This window comes from Monomorium pharaonis, chromosome 6 (genome assembly GCF_013373865.1).
Source record: "Monomorium pharaonis isolate MP-MQ-018 chromosome 6, ASM1337386v2, whole genome shotgun sequence".
Classification (NCBI taxonomy): domain Eukaryota; kingdom Metazoa; phylum Arthropoda; class Insecta; order Hymenoptera; family Formicidae; genus Monomorium; species Monomorium pharaonis.
The window spans coordinates 13,738,024-13,760,409 of NC_050472.1; the positions used below are offsets into that span (position 1 = coordinate 13,738,024).

Consider the following 22,386-nt stretch of genomic DNA (forward strand, 5'->3'; position numbering starts at 1 on the left):
CACATACTACATTTAGGATAAATTTTTATTAATTAATTAAATTTAAATTATGTTATTTTTTATTTTATTCTTACTTGCCGCTGCTAGGTTTGAACCCGGGAGCTTAGGATTACGAACCTTGTACTCTACCTGCTACGCCAATTTGACTCATCGATATAGGTACTTGTTATTGTCTACATGTACCTATATGTAAACTGACGCGACTATATTATTTTTTATAAAAGCAATTAAATTTTGCAAAACATATTAAAAATAAATAGCATTTATTTATTTACTTATTAATTTCATTGTTAAATTTATCTTTTTCCATAACCTTAATAATTTGATAGAAATTGCGATCTATTTAGCACTAATCTTTGAAGCGTTCAAATGATTAATTAGATGGTTAACTATATAGATCATAATTCTAAGAAAAATTGAATAGTATACATTTATTATTCTGTTTTTGTTCAGCACATGATGAATTTAGATTTTGTGCATTTTTTGTTTGCAGTAATTGTAGACAAACCGTTATTTTTGAAAACATTATCTTTATAATAATTTTTTTTATTATTAAATAGATCTGTTATTCAGGATGTTATAATGTCTGATTTCTGAGTCAACTACAACGCATCGTTCCGTAATAACATTGATACGAACGTGTTATGTTACGATTATACAATTTTTGTTGAATAACTGTAACGCCAAAACGATGTATAACAGCTAGATCACTTGCGTATAACAAATATTACGTAACAGGTTACTTCCATGTCATATAGCACCTACATATCACAAGAATAACAATGTTAAATTACTTGTAACTTCCATGTTATATTGCCGCTATAAAATGTGTTCACTGGGATACTTGGTTCTCTGTTCTCGACAATCTCGACGAGCTCCTTTTATTAATTTAGTAGGTAAATCTTTTTCACGAGAAACGCGCCATCTCGAGATAGATTATAGTAAAGTCACCCAGAAATAAAGTTTAAAATCCGATAATGCAACCCTGTTATTTGCATAAAATATGCGTCATACTATTTGCGACTAGCCTTGCCTAATTAATCATTTGAACGCTTCAAAGATTATTAGTGCTAAATAGATCGCAATTTTCCATCAAATTATTAAAGTTATGGAAAAAGATAAATTTAACAATGAAATTAATAAGTAAATAAATTAATGCTATTTATTTTTAATATGTTTTGCAAAATTTAATTGCTTTTATAGAAAATAATATAGTTGCGTCAGTTTATAACATATAGGTATATGTAGACAATAACAAGTACCCATATCAATGAGTCAAATTGGCGTAACAGGTAGAGTACAAGGTTCGTCATCCTAAGGTCCCGGATTCAAACCTAGCAGCGGCAAGTAAGAATAAAATAAAAAATAACATAATTTAAATTTAATTAATTAATAAAAATTTATCCTAAATTTAGTATGTGTTGTTAATAAAAATAATTTAAAGAAAATGAAATTTTTATTTTATTTTATTTTTCTTTGTAACTGTTGTGTGACGGTTAGATAACATGTAATTATAACATGTTATATTGCTGAGTCGGAAATTGTAACTTACATATAAGTTACGTGTAATTTCAGAGTAACGTAACCTGTTATATTCGGTTACGTTGCTGTTACACTGCTACTATATTACTGTGTTCACTGGGCTTCTTTCTCTTACAAAATTATTGTAGAAATAATTTGAACTTTTAATTTTTTGTTAAAGTTTTTTTTCAATTCTCAAAAGCTGTTAAAAATACTTAGAAATATTTAAAAATTTTCTAAATTAATCGGAATTTTTTATTTTTTTAATTTTTCTGAGAAACGTTTCAATTCTTATAAAAAATCGATACATTTATTAAAAATCCTAAAAAAAATCTAAAAAATCTGATAAAAAGTGGTCATTGTTTGCTATTCCTGAGGATGTCCTGAGGAAATCCTATGGTATCCTCAGGACGTCCGATGGACTGTCCTCAGGATGTTCTGAGGACTAAAAAGTGGCGCTCGTTTGCTATTCCTCAGGATGTCCTGAGGACGTCCCGGGATAAAATCAGGACGTCCTCAGGATATCCACGAAGTCCGTCCTGGACGTCCTCAGGATATCCACGAAGTCCGTCCTGGACGTCCTACAAACGTCCGTGTGCTATCTGGGACACTTCTTGTACACTTTTGTACTTAATTACGAATTGTATGTGTGTGTGAAACATACAATGCCAGCCATTGTATACATATAGCGTTTGACGCATGCACAGAGAAAGCAAGTATCATGATATACCTTTCTCTCTCGCACAGATCTTGGACACACTTTCAGTGCTGGCATTCCTCCTCCATGTATATTATACTCAAAGTTCACAATCCAGTACAAAGTTATATCTCTTGATTGCGTTCTGTAAAGTGCACCTATGCGTTTTTTAAATAATAAACATTATATATATTGTAAACAAATACGCAATATGAAAATTTTAAAACATATTATAGTTTATCAATATCTTAAATTTTTAAAAGAAATTATCACAAAGACATGCAAAATTATTTTTAAGAACTTAAAAACAATAGTAAATAAAATATTAAATGATAAAAATGATAAAAATGGATGATGAGTTAAACACTCTGAAACATAAAAATACAGTTTATATTTTTCAAACAAGGAAAAGGAAAATGAAGAAAAAACAGAATAATATAAATTAAAATTATAAATTTATTCACGTGTGGTAAAATTATTTATATAATATAAAATATATTTATAGAATATAAAAAACATAAAAGTAAGATTTTTTATAATATATTACTGTCCTTTAAAAAGTATTAACTTCGTAAAGTTGTGTCGAATATACTGTGGTTGTTTACTTATTATTTTTGCTTCATAATTCATAAGAATTTTAACATAATATTCTATAATTAATTTTATTAAATAATACTTGTGATTTTCCATAATATCTAACTCTTTAATATGATTATTGAAATTAATAAATTATCAATATCAATATTTTGTATAGTATTTATAATTATTGATTGAAAAGCTTTTTTTACCTAAATTGTTTTGCAGTTTAAACAAATTAAATATTTTGTCCGCAGCAATAATTACTTTACATGTGTCTATTCGCGGGTAATGTAAAAATCCATAACTTTTCTTTTTTATAAATGTAGATTTTATATTTGCACATTCATGAATAAGATGAAGGCATGTTTCGCAAATCGTAATCTTAATAATTTTCTCTCAACAAATCCTGCCATATAAATTATAACATGTTCTTTGCCTTCAATATAATTTCTATTTGAGTAAAAATTAGTAACAGTAATTGGCATTTCATCATTATTTATTTCAATATCAGTAACATTAGCTACTACTGTTTTCCGTGAAGATATTGTGAGTATATTTATCGTATCTAATGGAATACAATTTGCTGCTGCAGAAGATTTTATTTCGTTACAATGCAATAATTTTTTATAAGCAGCAGAAAATTGTATTGCATTGTTATTGAATCCTCCTATAGCTCTAATACACGAAAAGAAGATTTCGAGGTGATTTTGTGAAAATTTGTAAGTCATTATATGTATAGTTTATTAGATTCTTTTCGACATACTCTGTATATATATTTTCAAAATTTTTCATGTCATTAATTAAACCTAAAAAGCCCATTTTGCTTTTAGTTTGTAGAATATATTTTTTATTATAATTTTCTGTAGGAACTTTAATTTTAATTTTTGATAAGTATAATTTTGCTTTTGTAAAAAATGAACTTATATTATTAAAAGTTTGTGGAGATATCGGTTGCTTATATCCGTAAGAATATAAACTGCGAGAATTTAGAATATCAAAAACGTCATTAATAATATTAATAAATTCAACTGTAGCAGAACAGCCTATAAAATCTTTAACATTATCTTCTTTCAATTGTTGTAAAGCAGTTGCAACACTTTTGCTAAGTGTTTGTACTGATAATTTAACGTTCATTTTGTTCTTTTTCCATTGAATATGCTTTTTTGTCAATTTATTCGCTAAATGAAAAATACCTTTCTCTTGAAGTTCTACTAATTTAACAATAAAATTTCAATTTATTTCTTTATTATCTGCATTATATAATATACGTACCTTTACTGGCAAAAATATTTCTTATTAATTTATGCATGTGAGCGGCGTCTAAAATAATAAAAAATTTTTGGTTAGAAATGGAAGGATGAAAAAATATGATGTCTACTGAAATATCTGCTCCAAGATTAGCAGCCATAGAAATATTGGCAAATAACCCATCAAATGTAAGAGCAATAATTGTTATCCCAGATGGAACAAGGAAATCTAATACTTTTTTAATGATTTCTGCTCGTTCGTATGCAGTGAGAGAATAAAAAAAATATGCAACTGGAATCTTCCATCTTTCATTAATGCCATTAATCAAGTACACTCTAATGCTTCTTTAGCAATTGGTAATTGTTCTGGTTCGGGTATAAAAGTTCCATAATCAATATATCCTACAAATTTTTTTGTAGAATAAACCCACTGAATCTGCTTGCAGATGGCCATTTTATCCATCATTAGACATCCGTATAATTCTTTTTCTTGACTTTTTGCTACTTTACTTTTCATTTTCAAGATTTCTAAAGATTCCATAGAAAATCCTGGACTTCCATCAGTATTGCTATACCACGATCTAATTGTGGATGAAGCAGGTAATTTATTTTTATACACTCGATGAACGTAATCATATGCTTTATGACTATAAAAGTGTAAGGTTAATGCAAAAGTTTCTAATTGTGGCGGATATTTTCCTTTAACTTTTTCTCTCTATATGTTTAATGATATCATCGTCTGAAATATTCTATATAGTGTTATATATTATTAAAAACAATTTAAAAATACAATTGGATATATAATAATAAAAATAAATACACAATTAGATATTAGAATAGACACACGATTACATATTTAAAATATTTTATTTATATTGTTTCCATGTTACAAAAATACTGCAGCTCAATCAACAAAACAATATTAAAAAAATGTTTTCAATAGTATTTAAAAAACATTTTAAAAAACATTTCTAAAAACGTTAAAAATAATGAGATAAGTTCCCTTTTTTAAATTAAAAAAACGTTTTTTTAAATGTTTGAACAATATTTTTTTAACATTTAATCAATATTTGTTTTAAAATTTAAGAAAATGTTTTTTTGACATTTGGTAAATGATTTTTTTAATATTTACTAAACATATTTACAACAAAAGCAAAAAATTGATTGCATTATTAAATAATTTTGATAAATTCAACATAATCTGATCAATCTAATAAATTTCTACGATAATTTTGTAAAGAGGAGAAGACTATACATGTTTCAGCTAAGCCACAATATCTGTTTTTAGAACATATTTAATTTCTACGCCTGAAAAAACGGTCACCCATCCAAGCGTCACAACTCCCGACGTTGCTTGACTTCGAAGATCGTACCCATCCTAATGCTTCGTGATGATCCATGAATACTTTATGTTAATGCATACATATTTGTTATACATTATTTCAATAGATGTTGTCAGAAGGATGAAACATATATAGTTAATTTATATTTTTATATATAAATATAAAGTATTACAATTTTTTACTGATTTTCACATATGCAAAATAGTATATGAAATATGAAAAAATCTATTTTTGCTCTGTTCGTAAAAAATAAAAAATAAATGTAATTTCTTATAATTTTTTAGTATTGTTAATATGCCATATTCATTGTTTCAATAAGTGCAATGTTGTTTTAATCTCCACTTTCTTTATGTTCCGATGTTTCAATCTGTGCTTCAGAGGTTTTATACGCTTTTGTGACTCTTTCATTACATAGATTCACTCCTTTTTTACACTTGATTTACATAATTAGTCAAGCTTCCCAACCATAATTTAAGTATTTTTTAAAATATTATTTTAAACAACTTTTTAAATGCAAAATAATTATTACATAAACATTAAATAAATGTTACGTAAATATTATTTTAAAAAATTTATTAAAATGTTAATTAATAATAAACATTAATTAAATATTATATAAATATTTGTCTTAAATTATTATAATTATTGTAACTTAAATATTAAATTAATATTAAATAAATAAATATAAAATATTATTTTAAATATTTTTTTAAAGATAAAGTATATAACATAAACATTAAATAAATGTTATATAAATATTATTTTAAACGATTTATTAAATTGTTAAATTAATATTAAATAAATATAAATTAAACATTATATAAATATTTGTTCAAAATTATTATTTCAAATAATTAATCATTGTAACATAAATATTATATTGATATTAAAAAATATTTTCTAAGTATTACTTTAAATATTATTTTAAAAATAAAATAAATATTACATAAACATTAAATAAATAATGTTACGTAAATATTATTTTAAACGATTTATTAAAATGTAAAGTCAATATATTAAATAAATATTAAATATTATATAAATATTTGTTCTAAATTATTATTTTAAATAATTAATAATTAAAATATAAATATTAAATTAATATTAAATAAATATTTTTTTAAGTTTTATTTTAGATATTGTTTTAAATATAAAATAAATATTAAATAAACATTAAATAAATATTGCGTAAATAATTTTCTTAAACTATTATTTTTAATAATATTTTAATAATAAAATTAATTATTTTTTAATATTAACCCTCAATCCCTCCCGTGTTTTTCGGCACCTTCCCAAATAGCACTGGATGTTCCAAAAACGTCCATTTTAAGTCCAATTCAGGTCCGCATGTTCATGGATATAAAATGGACATTCATAGGATGTCCATTATTGGAATTAAAACGGATGTTCTATTCAGAACGTCCTATGCTGGATATCTGATCTTTATGTCCGCACTTGGATCTTATATATATAATTTATCTTATATATATATATATATAAATATATATATATAAAAGTTACATATTTATATATATAACTTTTATATAATTTATCTTTATTATTTTTATTATATAATCTAAAAGAAATATTGTAAATTATATATATATATATATATATATATATATATATATATTATTTACAATATTTCTAATTAATATTAATTTATAAATAATAATAAATTATATTATTTTTAATTTTCGAAAGGTTTGTTTTAATTGTTCTACTTTTAGATATAATATAAAATAATATGAAATAATACGTATTATTTTTTTATTTATTATTAACATTATTGATTATTGGTATTTTTTTAAATGTTTGTTATAATAATAATGTTTATTGCTTATCCCTTGCGGGGTACAAGCAGACCTCCGCTCCGCTTACAATCAGTCTTCGCTTTCTCTGTACTTAAACTAATATCCGCCGCTTGACTCACATTCACATTCGCATTCGCTTGAGAGAGAGAAAGAGCATTCATACCTCCATTCCCATTCACACTTGGACCTCCGCTTCCGCTGCACACTTCTTCCATTCCATTTCTTTTACATTCATCCATCCACATGCGCTCTACCTTCTTTTCTTCCCTTCCCTTTCCCCCTCCCTCCTCTTCTATCCTCCTATCCTCCCTTAATCTATCTAACCTTTCCATCCACCACTCTCCTTCCCCCTCCTCCCCCAATATTTCCTCCACCATCTCCTGCCAACCTTTTTGTACCCCCCAATCTATACACTCTTCCCAAACATGCTCCCACGTCTCCTCCCCCCATCCACACAACCTACATGTCCTCCTCTCCTCCTCCTCTCAATATCTCCCCCCCCCCTCATTAGTCCCCCTAACCTATACCTTGCCACCCTCTGCCATCTTTTTTCCTCCCAATTCCTTTTTAAATATTCCGGAATCCCCTCCCCTTTTACTCTCCAATACCACCCATTGTACTTTGAATCCTTAATTCCCTCCCATCTTTCCTTTCTTTGTTTTTCCCTCTCTCTCTTTACCATCTCCTCTCCTCTTAGCCTCCCTTTCTCCCTTAACCTCTCCACCTCCCATCCCCTCTCTTTATAAAAATTTTTCCTTCTTCCCACCCCGATTTTGCCTTGCCCTCCCTCGCTTTCTTCTTTATCTCCGTCCAACATCTCCTTGCCAGCTCTCCCCCTCCTCCCTCTTCTAACTTCTTTTCATATCCCCATGCTCTCATTCCCGCTCTTCCCTCCAATCTATCCCTTTGCAATTCTTCTCTTATCATATATCCTGGAACACTTCTCTCTACTCCTAACATCCATCTCAAGTATCTCTCCTGCAATCTTTCTATCCCTATTCTCATCTTCCACCCCCAAATCTCTACTCCATAACTTACCACTGACCACACCAACCTATCAAATAACCATAGCCTTCTTCCCCAATCTCTTCCAAACCTCCTTTTCCCTATTCCCCAGATCTGTCCTAAAATAGCCGAACCCTTTTTTACTCTTTCTTCTACATGTCCATCCTGTTTTCCATTTGCCAACAACGTGTACCCCAAGTATTTAAACCTATTTACCTCCTCTAACTTCTTTCCTTTCCATCTCCAGTTTACCTTCTTCTTTCTCCCCCCACCTCTTTTACATCTCATAATCTTTGTTTTCTCCGTATTTACTTCCAACTTCTTCCCATCCAGATAACTCTCCAATTTACCCATCATCCCTTTTATTCCCTCTTCATCCTTCGCTATTAACACCACATCATCTGCATACGCCAGCGAATATACTTTCTTTCCCTCCAATTCAATTCCCCCCATCCTCCTTTCTTTAATTTTTCATCTATATCCGCTAAAAGTAAGGTAAACAGGCACGGACTCAACGGGCATCCCTGTCTTAAACCCTTTTCTGTCCAAAACTTTTTCCCTCCCGTTTTTCCTACCTTCACCCTGCTTCCTGTCTCCTTTAGCACCTCTCCACATCTCTTGACTAGCCCCTCTCTTACTCCTCTCTTTCTCATTGCTGTTATCAAAACCTCTCTATCTACCGAGTCAAAAGCCGCCTTCATGTCTACAAATAATAAAATTAGTTTCCCCCCCCTCTTCTCTAATTGCCTGTTTATCAAATAGTTCAAGACATACACATTATCCACTGTACCCCATCCCCTTCTGAATCCTGCTTGACTCGGCGGCAAAATACTCTTCTCTTCTAACTCTATCCTTAACCTTTCTGCCAATACTGCCGTGTACACCTTATATGCCGTTTGCATTAACGTTACTTCTTTGTACTCCTCCACTTTTACCCCTTCCCCCTTTTTCACTATAGGTACTACTATCCCTTCTGGCCAACCCTCTCCTTTCCATACCCTATTACATAATTTCCACAAACTAGTCTCCAACTCTTCCCCTCCATATTTCCACACCTCATTCGGTATCCCATCTTCTCCCGTTGCTCTCCCAACCTTCAAACTTTTCACTACCCTCCTTATCTCTTCCCTACCTATTTCCTCCTCCTCATCCTCAACCCTCTCTCCTACCCATTCCATCCTTACCCTCTTTTCCACCCCTCCCAACAGCTTCCTAAAGTAGCCGTCCCATTCTTCTATTTCTATTGACTCATCCACCCTCCCTCTCTTTTTCCGCTCCCTATTTACTATTTTCCATACCTGCCCCTCCGACCTCGCCCTCCCTACCTCCTTCTCCCACTCTTCTCTCTCCCTTTCCTTTTTTTCCTCATAATCTCTTGTATTTCCCCTTTTCCCTTCTGAATTCCTCCCCATCCCCTCCCTTTCTTTTCCACCTCCTTAGTTCCCTTCTCACTCTCCTCTTTCCCTCTCTACACTCCTCATCCCACCATCCCTTTCTCCCCCCCAACTCCTTTCTTTACCATGCTCTCCATAGCCTCCTCTATCTTTATTTTCATCCTTCCCCATTCTTCCTCCACCTCTATGTCCCCCGAATTTATAACCCCATACTTCTCCGCAAACCTTTTCCTCCCTTCCTCCGACCATACTACTTTCTTCCTCCCTCTATCTTGTTCTTCTTTATTCCTCCCCTTTTCCCTCTTTCCTTTTAACTATACCGACACTGGCTGATGATCCGAATCTATTTTATCCTCCACCTCCATTTTAATCAACCTTTCTCTCATTTCCTCGTTCCCGATCACGTAATCAATTACCGATCCTCCTTTCCATCCCACATGCGTCCATTCCCCTCTCTCATCCCCTTTCACATCCCCATTTATAATCGCGTATCCCATCTCTCCTATAAACCTACAGAACTTCCTCCCTTCACTATTCACCGTAGCATCTCTCGATTCTCTCTTCCCCTCACCTTCCATATATCTTCCCCCCTCTCTACCCGTCCTTACATTGAAATCTCCTCCTATAATCATCCTCACTCCCTCCTCTCTCCCCTCCATCCACCCTTTCAACGACTCCATTTTAGCTTCTAGGTCTTTATTTACATATACTCCTATCACCCTCCACCATTCATCTCCTAGACACATTTTCCTTACCAACACCCCTTCTATCTCCCCCCCCTGCCCACTTCTATCTATCTTTATCCCCTTTCTTATTCCTATTACCATCTCCCCCTTTTGCCCTCCCTCTTAATCTTTCTCTACCCGCCCATTGTGCATCCCACGTGTAACCCTTCGGTAACCTTTCCTTCACTTTTACCCATCCTCCCTTATCCACCCACGTCTCACTCATTACAATTACATCCCAATCCTTCAAACCTTCCCAGAAGTCTTTGTCCTTATTCCCTAACCCTGCTATGTTCCAAAATCCTACTTTATATTCCCCTCCTGCTCCTTCCCCCCTCCCTTTCTCCCCTCCCCCTCCCTTCCTTCCCCTTTTCCTCCCCTCATACCGCCTCTCCTTACTCGTTTTCCTTATCTCCAAACCACATTTCTCCTATCTTATCCCATATCTTCATTTTCCCATCTACCCACATCCTCATATATCCTACATTAACTCTCTTCCCTTTTTCCCTCTCTTTATCTGCTTCCCTTTCTATTTTCCATCTCGCTCTCCTCTCTTCTCTCGTTAAATCGTCATCTATCCTCTCCCTTCTACCTTTTAATCTCTTCTTTGCCTCCATCAACCTCTTCTTACTCTCTAAGCTTCCTAACTTCACTAACATTATCCCTCTCCCCTCTCTATCTACCCCCCCCTACTCTCCTTACCTCCCTTAGGCTCTCTTCTATACCTATTTCCCCCCATAATTCTTTTATTGTCTCCTCCACCTTTCCCTCTCCTATCTTAATTCCTTTGACTATTATATTATTTCTCCTTGTTTCCCTCTCCCTTTTGTCTAACCTTACTTCGAAATCTCTCATTCTTCTTGTTATCCCCCCTTCCCCCTCCTTTCCTTCTTTTCTCCCCTCTTCTTTTAAAATTTCCGTCTTTTTATCCCCCTCCTTCTCCAATTTCTCTTCTAAGTCTTCTATTCTTTTTTCCATCAACTCTATCCTATCCCTCATTTCTCTTCTTTCTTCCTCCCACCTATTTTTTAAATCTACTATCTGTTTCTTCAGCTCCTCCTTTCCTTCGTCCATTTTCTTTCCCAACTTTCCTAATTGCTCTAATATTTTACCCAAATTGCCCCCTCTACACTCATTTATCTCCGGTGACCCCTTTCCTATCCTGCTTCTTTTAAGTATCTCCTCCTCCTCCATTAATTCCATCCCCTCCTCATCCTGCTCTCGTTCCTTCCTTTTTCCCCTTGTCAACATTTCTTCTATGCTATTCATGCTTCTTGTTCTTTCCCTAGTCAGCCTTTCTAAATTTGTCGGCCTCCCCTTCTTTTTCGCTACATCTCCCTTGTTTTTCAACCCTCCCCCCCTTTCTCCCTCTTCCCCCACCTGTTCCTCTCCTCCTAATCCCTCCTCCTCTCTATTTTCGTTTTCCGCCATACCCTCCTTATTGTTCTCCTAACTTACTTACTTCTTTCTATACCGCTCTCCACGAACTCACTCGCCCGCCTCTCTAACTCTCCGCCCGTCCACTCGCGCCGCTCGTGTCTCCCTCCTACTCGCTACTCCTCTTCGCTTGCCTCTCTCTATCCCTTACTTTCTCTATGTTCTCTAACCTGCCCACTCACTTTTCTTTCGTCTCTAATTAACTAATTACTATTTTCTCCGCTCCTACTCTTCCTCCCCTACTCCACCCAACGTACCTTCTCTCACTGCCACCCCTCTCGCAATTATTCTCTGCTTCTTAACCACCTTACTCACTCGCTCTTTCATACGCCACACACACACCTGTCACTCTCTACGACACCGGAAACGGAAGTCCTAAATGTTTGTTATAATATATTATTGTTTCTTTTTCGTTTTTTATTGTTTTGTTTTTTTATTTTTGTTTTTTTGTTTTCTTTTTCGTTTTTTTTTTCGTTTCTTTTTCCGACCAAAAGAGGGACACAGCAATTGGTCTGGGTCAAGCGCTGTCTCTGTCTAACCAGTAGCATAATGGGCACTAGACAAAGAAAGAAATTGACCCGGATCATGTCTCCTCTTTGTCTTACTGCCGGACACTTTTCAAGAGCTTTTTGCAGGAAATGCGCAGTCCATGCTTCATGTCGATAATTTTTACAAAATGTGGATTAACCCACTATTGCAGCAAGCTCTTTAATTGAAAAAGGCCCAAAAGAAATAATCAAACCATAATAGGTCCAAAATTTGGTTTACTTCGGACTTTCTATGAATGTCCAAAATTGTGACAAACGTATATACCATGGACGTCCATTAAAGGACTTTCTATGAACGTACAAAGTTGTGCCAAACGTATATCCTGTGGACGTCCATCGAATGTCCGACGGACCTTATTTGGACTCTTAATGGACGTCCGAATATCCAGAAGCGGATATCCATTAGACATACAATGAATGTCCTTGTGCTATCTGGGTTCTATCCCTCCCTATGGGTCGTTTTCGTCCTTGCCCTTATAACCATATGAATAATGGTTTAAAAAATCTGAAAAAAATCATGTATACTCTTTAAACATTTCTCTTTAAGAAACTACTATTATATTATCTTTCACTTCTAAATTTAATATGTATTTTTTAATAAACAATGACAAAAATCAATAAAAAAGTTAATTTTTAAAAAAATATATGGCAATGGTAAAAATTAAAAAAAAATTTTTTTTAATCACTTTCTGGAAGAAAAGAAGTTCCTCTTTACAAAAAAAAATGTTTGATCAACGTAGAATAAAAGCAGATATCCAATTTCAGCGTATAAAAATTGGTATTTTTTTAGGATGATAAATAATGTTGTAAAATAGGGAAACATCAATAAATCTACAATTATTTTTTCTACTTAATGTTTTAACAAATTATTATTTAATACTGTGACGTGACAGCCGCAGGCTGCTGTCCGTCACAAGGCCCTGAGGGCCCTTACGCAATAACATCACGCGGGCCCTGCGTCCTCCCGCTCGGGAGCGGACGCAAAAGCGTATTCTCTGTACTTTTGTGTGTGTGGCGTCCCACGTGCTGTCCATTTAATTACGTGTTAAGATTTTTTGCGAGCGTTATACCGCGGGTGCGGCGGAGATCGGTGGCTGTGAAGATCTCATTGTAGTTGTCGGACGTCTCGTCTCCACGGAAAATCTTCCCGGAGATTGCAGAGGAACGGACAACGAGGGAGTCAAGGAAGACCCTTTTTAAGCGGGGGTCCGCAGGTAATGCCGCCCTTATCTTGCCTACCGTTTGTGCCATGTAAGAATTCCGATACTGCCGCTGAATCACGCTTTCAGGATCCAGTGACGGCGCGCGAGGCCGACATCCCGACGGGGCGACTGCAGACCCGATACCGCGGGAAGTGCGGCGAAGGAATCACGACAACTCAAGATCCGCCTACGCCCCGTCGAGGAGGAAATGACGCCCCGATGGCGGAGGATACGCCGGGCGAAAAGAAAAGAGTCGGCCGCGCAAGGAAGCGCCAGGATTCCCGTGCCCGGGGCCCATAAACATCGACCGCCGTGCGTGGATCGATCAGCCGGCGACAGCGTGGGCACCGCGCTCTGCGCGAAAATCGATTTTCGCGAAATCCGCCAATAAGGGCCGGGAACGCCGGGGGCAAGGTGGGGCGCACCGCCGAGCGGTCCCCGCGAGATCCAGGATTCCTCACTCGTGCTGCGGACGTATCCGTAAAAACTGTGTGTGCGTTTTCGAGCTCCCGAGCCTAGCCGTACAGAAGGACGCAGGGAAGAACGTCATCCCGACCCGGAGGAGGCCAGCCAAGGAGAGGCGAAGTGGTGAGACGAGCGTCAAGCCTATTGTAAAGCCACCGATTTCGCGGGTTGGGCGAGCCGCGAGGAAATCGCGTACTTGTCGCAAAATCTCTCGGCGTTTAGGAGAATCTCGAGCTTCCGGATTCAACGGAGCTTCGTCGTCTCGCCCGATCGCGCCCGTCCGCGTGATTTCGCTACGTGCCGTGTGTTTCTGAATCGTTTCGCGTTGCGTGTGCGTCCCGATCCGCAGCCGAGTCAATTGTTGTTGCGTCCGGTCGTCGTGTCGCGGGTTATCCCCGCGCTGTATCTTGTCGCGTCGTAGAAGATTTTGTTCGTCAATGCTGTAAAATTTGGTCGATCGCACTGTGACTGCGAGCCCTTCGGGGAGTATATTCGGATAATTGTCGACGCGTTTGTCGTATCCCGCCGTGCGGGAGAAGCATTAGTAATCATCGCGCTTATCTTCGCGAGAATCGTTCGAGCACGGGAGAACACGAGTCCGTCGCATGTCGCGCGGGCTCGGAGTTGCGATCCGTCCCGTTCGCCCTTGGCGAGGTCACCCTGACGGAAGTCGGCGTCCTCCAACGACGCCGAGTAAAGCGTAAGACAAGTCGGAGAGTTCCCGCGTACGCATTATAACCCGCTCGTTTAACAGACCGTTCTCGAAGAATTTGATATCCAGCGGACACCCGCTGATAACGCGCGCGAGCCACCACCGCTCCGCAGAGTCGGTAGTTTCTGTATTATTTACGATCAAATACACTTGTTATTTTTATTTGTTACATCTGTGTCGTACAAGTAATTCTCTCGCCTTCCCGATTCCATCCGCCCGCACCGAACCTCCCCCTCTACCCTTTGAGGGCTGAGCAGCTGGATCTCGGAGCCGCTAACGCCCCGGTCGCCTAGCGTGCGCCCGTCTTTCCCGAGATTCACGTCTCGAAACATTGGTTTGCGAGTTGGTGCACACAGAGTGGTACGCTTAACGTACCTGGCGCCCAACTTAGTGTTGCGTCGGGAAACCTCGCGAGGATAGCCGTCCCGACACCCGGGCGGCTCAGGGCCGCGGCCAGGGACGGAGGCGAAGTTGGCCGTCGCTCGTGAGCGGCGGTTACAATACATAGTAAAAATACAAAATTTTGTTATAAAAATAGAAAAAGAACAGTTTAAAAACAGTCGCGACAGCAATTTAAACGATAATAATCGCAAACGGGTTTGTTGCATCGAGCACAACATTGATTGGTTTTTTTATCATTTTTGTATAAACAATAAAAACATCTTTTTTTTTTAAATTTATTAGTTAATGTCCAATCTTCCCAATATTTGCCGAAAACTGAATTTTATTGATCTGCTCGAAATATTCTGGATTTCTAATTTCCATTGTAGATGTACAACTTAAAATATATACATAATTATGTTCTAAAATGCATGTACGTGTCCCAAAATACGTAATTTAAAAAAAAATTTTTTTTTTAAAGTCATTTTTACTTACGTAATCCCTCCCTATGGGTCGAAAACGTCCTATTTGAATTTTATCTGGCTGGCGTTTGGAGTAGAACAAACGGACCGGGCTGGCCTTTGGCACTGAAAACCCTTCCCCCCCCAAGTTTTTTTTAGTATAACTTTAATGGCGCTAACATCGCGGTTGTACGAGAAGTTAACAATAGTAGTTTTAAGTAGGACGAAAACGACCCATAGAGAGGGATTGAGGGTTAAATGAACGTTAAATAAACAATTTATAAATATTTTTTCTAAATTGTTATTTAAACTGAATAATTTATATAAAATACATATTAAATAAATATTAAATAAATATTATTTGTACAATAAATATTAATAATGTAAAAATAATTAAAAATAAATATTTGAAAAACATTTAAAAAATATTGCTTGCTGATTGGGAGTATATGCATAATTTCCTATACCAATAATTTTACTAACATGCTTATTCTATTACTTCTGTAATAAACATTATTATTAGATACATCATATACATTATTTATTATATAATAATAATCTATATATATATAAGTCGCAATGTATGTATGTCCGTAACTCCTCGGACTGCTTCGTCATTTGTGATCCGATCTTCATGCCAGTGGTGTCAAAATTTAGCAAATTTTCCGGAGAGTGCTACCATGAGGTCTGATTTTTCAAAAATAAGTTGTTACAAAAATGATAGGCAAAAATATACGTTTTTTGGACTAAAGTCTGTATTCCAGCGAACTCCTCTGTTATTTGTGGTCCGATCCTATTGCAACTGGTCTCAAAATTTAGTATTTTTTCCGGGGATAGCTACTATGGACTCGGATTTTTTAAAAACAGGGTGTTTAAAAAGTGATAGGCCTTAATATACGTATAAATGACTGAACCCACACAGCACACTTTATCCTGAGGATATCTCAAATTATCCCAGACAGACGAAGGCGATCCCACGGATATCTCAATGAGTAGCTCCCGGGATATCCTACAAAAATATCTTAAAATATCGTAAAATATCTTAAGATATCATATGATGTCCCATTAATATGTTTCGATATCCTAAAAAAATATCTTAAAATATTATAAGATATTGTAAGATATTCTATTATATCTTACGATATCCTATTACATCCAGATAATATCCCATCATATCTTTTATCTCTACAATTAACAGAGCGTAAATCAAGTGTAAAGGAAAAGTGAATTATAATGTAATAAAAGAGTGACAAAAGCGTTAATTAAATCTCTAAGAAACGTGAATTAAAACAGAACATAAAGAAAGTACGCTTATCGAAACAATGTGGTATATATTAATAATACTAAAAAAATTATAAAAAATGACATTAAAAATTTTTTTTGATTTTATACAAACAGAGCAAAAACAAACTTTTTAATAAGTTATTCCACATGCTATTTTGCACGCATATGTAAAAATGAATAAAAAACTAAAACTTCATATTTATTCATAAAAATGTAAGTTAACTATACATATTTCATCCTTCTGATAACATATATTGTAATGATCTATAACAAATATGTATGCATAGACAAGAAGTGTTCATGGATTATCACGTGGCGTTAGGATGCGTACGGTCTTCGAAGTCAAGCAACGTCGGCGATGGTTGATACTTGGATGGGTGATCGTTTTTTCAGATATAGAGATTAAACATGCTTTAACGGGTACGACTGTGGCTTGGCTGAAACATGTTGTTATAGTCTTCTTCCTCTTACATGATTACCGTAAAAATAATTAGAATTTTTTATATTTTGTTCAAGTTTTTTTCAATTTTTAGAAACTCTCAAAAATACTTATAAATATTCAAAAATTTTTTAAATTAATCAAAATTCTTCATTTTTAAAGTTTTTTCGAGAAACGTTTCAATTCTTATAAAAAATCGGAATATTTATTAGAAATCCTGAAAAAAATTTTTTTAATTCTAACAAATTTTTTCACTAGGATATTACGATATCTCAGGAAATCCCTTGGACATCCTCTGAATATCGTTTGAGATATCTACAGAATGTCAAATCAGTGGACATTTGTGCATCCCTTGGATATCCCTTGGATATCGCAGACGGTCCATCGATATTGCGATATCCCAAAATGACATCCCAGGGACATCCCTAGGATAAAGTGTGCTGTGTGGGAAGTCTGTTTGCCCGCGAACTACACCGTCATTTGAGGTCCGATCCCCTTGCAACTGGTCTCAAAATTTGGCATTTTTTCCGGGGATGGCTACTATGGACTCGAATTTTTCAAAAACAGGGTGTTTCAAAAGTAATAGGCCAAAATATACGTATAAATCACTAAAGTCTGTATGCCCGCGAACTATTCCGTCATTTGTAGTTCGATCTTAATGCAAATGGTCTCAAAATTTAGCATTTTTTCCGGGAATAGCTACTATGACTCGAATTTTTCAAAAACAGGGTGTATCAAAAATGATAGGCCAAAATATACGTTATGAATGATTGAAATCTGTATGCCCGCGAACTCCGTTATTTGTGGTCCAATTTTAATGCAAAAGATCTTATTTTATTCCAAATTTTACGAGGATTGCTGCTATGGGTTTGCTTTTTCAAATATAGGGTTTTTAAAAAATTATCTATATATTGATTAATAACGGATAAACGTTTGTCTGTATAACCGCGAACAACATCGACATTTGTAGCCCGAATCTCTTGCAAATGGTCTTATCTTATTCCAAATTTAACAAGTAAGGCTGCCATGGGATTGGATTTTCCCTATACAAGGTGTTTCATTTAAGGACATACATTTCTTTAAGTTACGCCAAACATTTATGAAACAACCTGTATACGGAAATAAATAAATAATCAATGTAAAAAGATGTTATTTACAGGGTTTTCCAAAAATTTATGTATATAAGTTCAGTTGTCTGTATGTCTGCATGTCCGCGAACTACACCGTCATTTGTGGCCAGAACCACTTGCAAATGGTCTCATTTAATTCCAAATTTTTTTAGGATGGCAGCCATGGGTTTGGATTTTACATATACAGGAGGGTGTTTCATAAATGATTGGCGTAACTTTAAGAAATGTAGGTCCTTACACGAAACAACCTGTATATGGATCCATTGAATCGGATTTTCATTATAGAGGGAATTACGTAACATGATCTTCATTCATAAAAAATAATTGGTAAAACATGTATAGGACAAGATCACGCTTGAGTACTGATGTACTGATGTAAACGGCACCACTAATGATTTTGTATTATACGATAAGTAGGCATGTTTGTTAGATTGTATTTCCGTGAACTACTCACACGGGCATGTATTTTTGATAAAAAAATGTAAAACTTGAATACTAAAAGCAAATGGATGGACATAAAAATGATTAGTTACATTTCTTACATTTCAGCGGACAAACAGACGCGGTACTTATATATGTGTGTGCATGAAGTAAGAAGCGCGGGCGAAAAAGCTAGTATCAATAATAATACATAAAATTGACATAAAAAATTAGTTTTTGCTCTTGTTTTATTTCTAATTGTTTTTTTCGATACTAGTTTAGCAATGGATTTTAATAAATTAATTTATGATTTATTATTAAGTCTTAAAAAAATAATATTTAAGATTATAAAATTAAATATTTTATTTATGTAAAAAATTATATGTTATGATGTTTTATATTAATAAATACATAATTATTTATTGCATACATATATCAAATTTTTTAAATTAATTAAAAAACATTTTTAAATAAACTAAAGTTTTGTATTTTTGTTAATAACTTTATTTAGCTAGACAAACGACATGTTTGGTTGGACAAATAAATTTTGTTGTCATTTTTTAAAAATTTACACTTGGGGATGCAATCTTTACAAAGCTAAAATAGATTTATTTTATCTATTGTTTTTTTATGTTACTAACAAGGGTTTTTTTATGTTACTAACATTGATAACACCAGTATTTATGTCGCGCAGAAATGTATGCCACAGAAGTCTGTAAAAAAATAGAAAAAATAAATATGGCTTGTTCACAATTTTTTTGTTATATGCCTATATGTCATAGTAAGAGTGTTTAGTATACATATATATATTTTTTATTTACATATATATATTTTTTTTATTATATATGTATAATATTTCTATTCTTTTGTTAATATTAATAAAGACATTGAGTTGAATTAATTTTTTAATGTAATAAGTACCATCACATATTATGACTTACATAAAATAATTACTGTAGAGAGATAATATATGGCGCTACTTATTACATTGAAAATTCAATTCAGTTCAATGTCTCTATTAATATTAACTAAAAGAATAGAAAATTACAAAAAATTAAATAAAATATAAAGTAAAAAAATAAAAATAGAAAATGAAAAATAATCCACAAAAAATAAAAATAAAAAAATTACAAAAAGTAATTGAATGATTTAAAAAGGTGCGATCATACCTTTTTAAATCCTTTAATTATTTCTTTATTTTTGTATAATTAAATTATTCAAAGTTACCTGTAGCACTTGATGAGCATTTGTAGAAATGAGATTATTTTTTCTCAAATTAATTAAAAAACTTTTGAAACATACAATTTTCTTCTTTTGATAATATGTTTTCTTTCTTAAGTTTTTGATTATTTTCTGTTGATTAAAATATTTTCGTCTTAAAATTTTTGTATATTTTATTAAAGCATTTCGACATATATTCGAGTGCCTTTCCTGAAATATCTTTTGGATATCTTAACATATTTATTGTTTGAGTGCTCGTTGTTGGAATTCCGACGTTTATAAAACATTCTCTTAATTTCTACTCCGTTTTGAGTCGAAGAGCATGTTACTGTTGATTCAACTTCCATTAGTATGTCAGATGTAGCATTAGTTTCAACATCAAAGTCAATTATTTTTTTTACACTGAAAACAATATTATTTTTAATGTAAATATTGTTATTTTATCAAACAGATACTAATCTCAAATTTTATTAATGTTATTCATTTTAATAAACACACTGGTAAAACCCGGGAAAAAATGTTTCATGTAAAAACATATAAATATATACAGGGTGTCCCAAAGCACGTGGGTCAATTGGCGTAAAAAGATAGAAGGGACCGAGATGAACATAAAAGTCCAATATTGTCTCGGATTAGGTTTAAAAATAATCGAGATATTAATTTTTCAAATTGTGCGAATGAGAGCGCGCCGTAGGAAGAGCCGAACCGCTCGAGCCGTAGCGCGGCCCACTGTGTCAAGCATTGGCTGTCGGCGGCGGGAGGAAGGAAGAGAAGCGGCGCCGCTGTCTGTACTTCGCCGCCCTCACATCCCGCCGCACTGCGTCCAGACTCGCATCAATGGCCGCTCTCGCATCCCACCGCACAGCGCGCAGCGCCTAGACTCGCGTCGTTACGCACATTCGCAATTACTTGACAAAATTATTCAGCAAAGATAGGGACAAATTAAAACCGTAATCAATTTCTGTGACTGAGAAAGTCGAAAGAGAGAGAGAGAGAGAGAGCGATAGAAACTTATAAAATATTCAAATAATCTAATTTCTATTGTAATTGTGAATATAGTAAATTAATGAAAGTTTTCGTTACATTGACGATATTTTTTTTTTTCTTAAATATCTTATTTACAGTATCACACAATTCTAACTTTGTTTCTTATCGAATTGCATCGTACTGTTAAATCCTCGATGAAAACATTGATAAAAATTCGTAAATTCATTTGTAGAATCATTATCGTAAATTCACGATTGATTCTCAAATTGATAGTTTTTTTTATTCGTCTATTATAATATTTGCCACGTCGAGTTCTCTCATTGTTATCTTTTTTCTCTTACACGATATATTCATAAATATTTCTTCATATTTAATCAAAATGATGCAACAATGTGTAACGAGCCGTTCCTCCGCTGCCGCTAGAACGGAGGTAGGGCCGTTACCCCTACCTCGCTCGCTCGCTCCGTTCTTCTCTATTTCCCTCACCACCGAGTGGAGGGTATATAAGCCCTCCACTTGCGACAGAAGGCAGAGCTTCCCCGGCCTGCGAAGTGAGTAGACCGAGCCTCCTGGTGAAGTGAGCCAGGCTTCCTGGCGCGCACATTGAGCGCCGTAACCTAAAACTCGATCCTTCCCGGCACGCAGTGAGTGCCTTCCTGACCGCGTACCAAGCGGTAACTCACCGACACGATCCGTACCCGAGCTCTCGGCCGCGCACTGAGCGGTCGCCGTCGTTCCGACCCGGGGATTCCGCAGTGAGGAGGAACCGGCTCCGCGACTTGTCACCACGCGTGGTGACAACAACGCCGTCGATCGATCAGCTGATGCGCCGAACAGCTGACACCGGGCACCGTGCCGACGACCGCGCCAATTCACAGCGCCGCTAGCGTTAGGCCTTAGGGCCACAGCGTACTACCGGGCACCGCTGCCGCCGATACCGCACCTGCCGCCATTCGCCGCGCCGACCGACCGGCGCGCACGCCGCCGTAGCCAACCGAGGCATCATGCCGACACCGATCACACGCACCGCCACCGTAGCCAATCAGGGCACCGCACCGATTGCGCGCGCAGACACCCCGCGACATAACCGCCAACATATCACACGCGGACGCCTCGCATTTCAAGGACCACACTGTATATATTAGCGTAGGGAATTGTACATATTAGCATAGGCTTGTTATTAATCAATAAACCATAGTATTAGACCGAACACACCGTCTTCTCACTTATTCGAGCCCGCCGCCCGGATCCTGAATTCCGCGGCTATCCGCAGTCAATAAGCACACAGGATTCACGGTTACAAATGGAACAAACTTTTCTAACAGAAAATGCGAGAACGATAGAAAATGATACCATTTCTTTAAATTTGTTCTT

General features: G+C 35.2%; 1 protein-coding gene and 1 long non-coding RNA gene across 4 annotated transcripts; both read right to left on the reverse strand.

Annotated features, from left to right (window-relative positions):
* Window positions 1-10,776: 10,776 nt before the first annotated feature.
* LOC118646051 (eukaryotic translation initiation factor 5B-like) lies at window positions 10,777-12,445 on the reverse strand. Of its 2 annotated transcripts, none has more exons than XM_036288323.1 (2): window positions 12,036-12,445; window positions 10,777-11,659 (listed from the first exon to the last, which is right to left on the reverse strand). In XM_036288323.1, the coding sequence occupies exon 2, from the start codon at window positions 11,592-11,594 to the stop codon at window positions 11,001-11,003; it is 594 nt and encodes a 197-aa protein (XP_036144216.1). In that variant the 5' UTR covers window positions 11,595-11,659; window positions 12,036-12,445; the 3' UTR covers window positions 10,777-11,000. The 2 variants fall into 2 exon arrangements, with proteins under 2 accessions (XP_036144216.1, XP_036144215.1); XM_036288322.1 differs by having other exon boundaries at window positions 11,885-12,445.
* A 119-nt stretch (window positions 12,446-12,564) lies between these two features.
* On the reverse strand, window positions 12,565-22,033 carry LOC118646058. 2 transcript variants are annotated; one of them, XR_004963685.1, is made up of 3 exons: window positions 21,696-22,033; window positions 20,032-20,427; window positions 12,565-12,815 (listed from the first exon to the last, which is right to left on the reverse strand). It is a non-coding gene; the product is annotated as an uncharacterized LOC118646058 (long non-coding RNA). The 2 variants fall into 2 exon arrangements; XR_004963684.1 differs by lacking the exon at window positions 12,565-12,815 and adding an exon at window positions 17,657-19,517.
* Between the last annotated feature and the right edge of the window lie 353 nt (window positions 22,034-22,386).

Bases quoted from the DNA above. Each gene is read 5' to 3' on its own strand.
- LOC118646051 (XM_036288323.1), bottom strand. From the start codon at position 11,594: ATGAATAGCATAGAAGAAATGTTGACAAGGGGAAAAAGGAAGGAACGA.